This window comes from Oryzias melastigma, unplaced genomic scaffold (genome assembly GCF_002922805.2).
Source record: "Oryzias melastigma strain HK-1 unplaced genomic scaffold, ASM292280v2 sc00623, whole genome shotgun sequence".
In the NCBI taxonomy this organism is placed as follows: Eukaryota; Metazoa; Chordata; class Actinopteri; order Beloniformes; family Adrianichthyidae; genus Oryzias; species Oryzias melastigma.
This window is the reverse complement of record NW_023417215.1, coordinates 27,254-32,830: the sequence shown is the minus strand read 5'-3', so window position 1 is coordinate 32,830 and position 5,577 is coordinate 27,254. Positions and strand designations below refer to the sequence as shown.

The 5,577-nt window shown below is 35.5% G+C and overlaps 1 protein-coding gene across 2 annotated transcripts; it reads right to left on the bottom strand.

The window, feature by feature from the left end:
• Positions 1-885: 885 nt before the first annotated feature.
• On the bottom strand, positions 886-4,446 carry LOC112139722 (interferon-induced transmembrane protein 5-like). 2 transcript variants are annotated; one of them, XM_024262558.2, is made up of 3 exons: positions 3,657-4,446; positions 3,244-3,569; positions 886-1,601 (listed from the first exon to the last, which is right to left on the bottom strand). In XM_024262558.2, exons 2-3 carry the CDS (start codon positions 3,448-3,450, stop codon positions 1,380-1,382), a joined length of 429 nt encoding a protein of 142 aa, XP_024118326.1. In that variant the 5' UTR covers positions 3,451-3,569; positions 3,657-4,446; the 3' UTR covers positions 886-1,379. The 2 variants fall into 2 exon arrangements, with proteins under 2 accessions (XP_024118326.1, XP_036067022.1); XM_036211129.1 differs by having other exon boundaries at positions 3,244-4,446.
• Positions 4,447-5,577: the final 1,131 nt, after the last annotated feature.

Here is a 5,577-nt window from a genome sequence, read left to right as displayed (position 1 = left end):
TGTTATGAATCAGGTGCAGATAAAAAAAGTTGTTGGGAAAAAGCTCATAGGTGCGACGTAGAAGCTACTACGGCAAGCTGCAAGCTCCACTCTGATGCATCTACTCGCAGACAAATAGATCCATGTATGTCTTCATTTTTGTCGTCTGAGCTGGAATCTGGATCCAAACTGTTTGACTCGATCTTTCTAATATTGGTCATCATTTTTGTTGCACCAATAATTGTAGGTTGGGATTGTGAGGGTCTGTAAGCTAGCAGGAGAGAGTCCAATCCGAATTCTTCCCTTCCCCCTTCCCCTTCATTTAACCCTCCAAACAGAGAGTTATGAAAAATATTTCGGGCGTCACTTTCATTCAATGACGTCCCCAATAATTGCCAGTCTGCTAGCTCCAGCGCAGAGCTTCCTGTGCGTTAATATACACCACAACAGTGGATTTATAACTTTAAAAAGGTCACGCTACAACAAAAAGTCATTACTTACATTTAAATAAAAACTTCTGTGTTTCAGAGCGCACCCGCAGGAAGAAAAGCGCTCCTCAGCACGACACAGTTTAGCCTCGCGACGGAGGACTTTGTAATTCTCCGCTTGGAGGGTCGGATTTAAAAGAAAAAAATTCCGATCACCACTTGCACTAAAATATTTCTTCGAATGGAGGGGTAAGGAGAAAGGAATAACTGGGATTAAGCCAAAGGGATGATGGGACATCAACTGAAGGTTACTTCCATGCGACAACTCAGAAGCAAATTTCTGATTAACTCCTGCCGCTCTGCAGAAACTATGTCCTAGAAAACGACACACGTTTTTGGCTAAAAACGACATAATCATTGTTAAAAAACATTATGAAAAAAGATCAAAATCGATGATCGGACTTGGATTTACGAAGAATTCGATTATAGAATATATTATTTAAAGACTTATTGTTTATTTACTCAGAAGAAAATGAAATATTAAAACACAAAAATGCTGTAAGTGGATTAAAAGTACATAAGTAAAAAGAGAATAAGATGGTTTAAGAGTAATGATATTGGGATTGTAAAGCAGCACCAATGTTCCCTTTGCTCCCAAAGACACATGCAGCTGTTAGGATTACATCATTCATTTGAACATAAATAGAATAAATAAGAACCAGTTTTTAGGCTGATCCAACCTTCAGCTAACTTCAACTTGTTAATGCTGACTATATCTGAGTAGATCTTTTCACAGCAGATTTTAAACTGTCACAGAACATCAGTTTTCCAATCCAAAAGTACTGTATCTCTAAATGAACACCTCTATTATATTCCTTTCCCCTCCAAACCTGTTGATTATTAACGGACGTCTTTATTCATATGCTGGTTCAAAAAATAAAGTTTTATCAAACATCTTCCTCTTTTTCCCATTTACCAGCTGAACAAATTCATGAAATTCTGGAAGCCGTCTTCCCCGAAGAAGTCGAAGTTTCCCTTAGAGGTGCCGAGGTGGACGAGCAGGAGGACGAGCAGGGCGATGGCGAGCAGAGGGATCAGCAGGTTCCAGCCGGCCGCCAGGATGTTGTACCACTTGGCCTTGTCCGAGCACTCCTGGGCCATCTGCAGGTTCCCTAAAGTCTTCTGGTCCCTCGCCTGGAACATATATGTGAGATGAGTCACTTAAAACAGGCTTCAGTTTAATGAACTCTAGAAGAAACTAAAAGACAGACGACTTTCAAGCCTGGGGAAATCTTGATTTGCTTGTGATATTAAAGAGGATTCAATGCTGAGACTGTTTATGCACCAAATCCTTCTCTTTCATTTCTCACGAGCACTTACCAATTAAGAGACTACCAATTACTCCATTTTTAACTCCCCACACAGGGAGCCGCTGTCTCTAATTCAGAGCTGCACTTTGTGTAGGCCTTAAAAACACCCGAGGATCGGCTGAACACGCCCTTCTGCGGTCAGCTCTTTAGGAACCTTGTTATTCAGGTAGTCCTGCTTAGCTTTTAGTGTCCTCCGACAGCTTTTTTTGGCTTTCTTATCGAGTAAAATGTTTAATTTCCATCTGGTTTCAGTGGAATTTGGAGGTGTGGTATTCCATCATGTGACTCTTTAATTGAAGTTTCTACAGTAAATTGAACACATGCAGTTATATTTATGACAGATTATTTACTTATTTATTGATTTTATTTAATCTTTATTTAGTAAAAGGAAACAAACATGCAATACAATCTTGTGTTGGAAATTCAAACATGATGGATATAAAAAATCATGAAAGGGGTAAAAAAAGAAGAAAAAATTTTTACTAAATCAATAAATCCATTCATAAGTAAGAAAAACACAAAAATTTAGCCAATTTAGGATACAGTCAGAGAAGATTGGGAAAGAAAAACCAAAAATTTACAATTACACCTAATTACATTAATTACTTTTTTTTTTTTTTTACAAATTTCAATCAGTTTGTGCCTCTAATTCACAAACTACAATAAAAATTCTTAATATTTTTCTTAAAAAACTTGTCTTCGGTTGTGCTTTCTTAAAATAAAATTGCTTTTAAATGTCTAATTTGTCATTTACAACAAGATATGCTCTAATTCTAGCTATTATTTACTCTGTTTCAATAATAATGACATTTTTAACTGTTATAACACTAAAAATTATAACTTCTTCAATGGAAATCTGATCATACATGTACTTATCAAATTCAATAATTACACATTTTTGATTAAGACTCAGTTTTTCTTTTTTTCTTTCTTTTTTTGGCCACTCTAGAGTTAAAAATAACTCAAGTTGGGTTGTTTTTAATCCAACTATGAGGTCAAAAAGGGACTAACGTTTTTGTTGGGCTATTTTAACTTAGGAAAAAGAATAAAAAAAACTCAAAGCTGAAGTGTTTATGTTCTTTGATTTACTGTAACTTTGCAGCCTTTAACACAATCAACATAATCCCAGCAGATTCTCCTTCAGAATCTACTGGAATTACGTTGATTGTGTTAACGGTTGAAAACGGTTAAAGATTTTGTGTTTAAATGTCACTGGGGATACCAAATAAAACCCCCAAAAAATCAAATTGCTCCAAATGTTGCCCCAAAAAATCTATCCGAACATGAAAAAAGAAAGAAATGATCAAAGTTTGTGATGTGTTTAAAAATGTACAGTATAAACCACATTTTTGTACTAAATTTGGAGATAAAACTAACATTCATAAAGATTAAAATCTGCATCACATTGAACAGTCTATAATTGATGATGACATTTTATTTTGAAAGTACAAATCCTAAGAGAGTACCTTGATGGAGTAGATGAGAGCCATGAATCCCAGGCAGCAGAAGTTCACGTAGAAGGTGTTGCAGAGCGACCACAGCAGGTAGTCCCGCGGAGGACACTTGCCGGCGTCGCCCATGTTCACCGCCGTGGATCCAGCCGGCTTCCGGGCAGACTTACAGTTGGTGAGCGGGGTGCAGTCAGAAGGGAAGTTGTATGAATGGTTGTCCATGGTGAGCGATGAAAACTCAGGCCAGGAATTAAGTGATTGACCCCTGTCGATGTTCTGTCTGTGGAAGGTGCTGGTCCGTGTGTGGGAGGCTTTTAAAGGCCCCCGGCTGAGGGAGGTGTCTGGGAGAGGATGCATGGGCAGGGTTCAACACAGCTCTGTCATTATGTGGCTGCAGACTGAAATAGAGAAGGAGGGCAGTAACTCACTCCGTCTGTTACAGATCTCCAAGGTGGTGTGGAGAACATGGCTTACTGGTGGTTGGAGAGGATGGTTTCTGGCTCTTCACATCCTCCACCCAGCATTTTGGAAGTCCCAAAAAAGAAAAAAAAACTATGAAAGCTAACTATAAAAAGCAAAATGTAATTCTTAATGATGCTTTTGATTTTAGATTAATGTTGATCTGATCTCTAAAAGAGCTAAGAAGTAAATGTAAAAAGGACCAAACATTATGAAAACAAAAAACCTGAAAGTCTTCAACTCTTTCCTCTCCTTTTTTCCCCTTTTTGGTTGACTTGAAATATAAAAAAATAAGTATATTGTGGATATTACTCTTTCTCTCCAGCATGTTTGAGTAATACAAGTTTTAGATGTTCCCTTGTGTCAAAAAAACTAATTTGATTTAAAAAAAAAGTCAAAAACCAGAAAAAATAATTAAAAAAAAATATGAAAAACTGACAATGTGCCACAAAGTTGACCACACCCACATCATCTGCCTTTTTTCATTGATTGATTGATTAATCTGATACATCTCAAGCATAGATTGTGGACTATACAGAAATATTAAAATGCATTGATTAGAAAATAAAAGAACAAACAATCAAAAACACACCTATGTCACAGTTGATTCGTTAAATATAGTAATTATTAAAAGTAGAGTTTTATTGCTTACTTGAAAAAGAATGGGAAGAAGCAAATTTACATAATTCCACCCTTACTTAGGTACTGTTGGAATTTAAGAAATTATAATTTTTTATATTTGTTTTTAAAATGGTGATACCCCACAATCCAGAACTGATTTACAACAATCGGAATGAAAAGGCCATAAACACCGGAAAAAGATATGGTTATGGTTGAAACCCAATGTTGACGTTGGGAGGGGGGTCATCTGGACCCAACAAGAACTTTTTTCCCCAATGATTTTTGATTTTCACTGGTGACCGTGGCAGACATGAAATCCTGTCCACATTTGTCATGACAGAGATCAGACGTCAGGCTTGGGTCATCTGGAAGCCATAAAATTACTCAAGTGTTAAATAATGTGAAATTAAGGCGTCAAATGGTTTAATGAGAACTACGAGACACACTGGCCTGAGTCTAAACAAAATAGAACTTCCTAAGTCTTCCAAAACAAGAAACATACATTTAGAGGAAGGTCTGAATCATCACAACCCATTTCTACACAGCAAATACTGAAAAACTATTTTCTGTCTTGAAAGAAAAAATCTTGTCAATAAAGCTTTTCAACAGCAAGATAATCTTAGTTTGGGAAAACATGTCTTTGAGAATAGAGTATTTTTCTTAAAATAAGTGCATTTTTCTTACCTCGATGGCAGATTCTTTGCTTATTATAAGGACATTTTAAGAACTTTTGAGTTATCTCTAGTGTTTTTGCTGTGTATATAACCCAAGCATTGGCTGGTTTGTAACATAAAACCTCACATCAGAGATGATTATTTCTTCCTTTTTTATTCAGCCATGTACTATTAACAATCCTTAATTGTGTTCCAGAAAGGCTGCAGATATTTTTTATTACAGATATTTTAAGTAATACAAATCACAAGTTGGAAAGACATAATGAAACAATATAAGCGTGTGTTCGGGCAGAACTAAACTACAGTGATGAGGTAGTTTAGTGTACAGGTACATTATTCAAGTTTCTTTATCTGCAGTAGTTTCATCACAATGAAATAAATTTTAGCTAAAAAATATTATTTTATTTTTAAATTTCATAATAATCTTAGATTATAAAATATTTGGCAGTCAGACAGAAATAAATATTAATTAATTATGTCTAACAGATACAAAATGTTTTTTATTAATTCTTTTTATTTCTGTACATAATTAGGGTCAATCATTTTAATAACTTTTATTATTTAGCATAAATAAGGACACAATTTTGTAACATAT

Coding starts and splice junctions, on each gene's coding strand:
- LOC112139722 (XM_036211129.1), bottom strand. CDS start 3,585: ATGCATCCTCTCCCAGACACCTCCCTCAGCCGGGGGCCTTTAAAAGCC. Junction 1,602..3,243: donor CTCTCATCTACTCCATCAAG/GTACTCTCTTAG, acceptor TATATGTTCCAG/GCGAGGGACCAGAAGACTTT.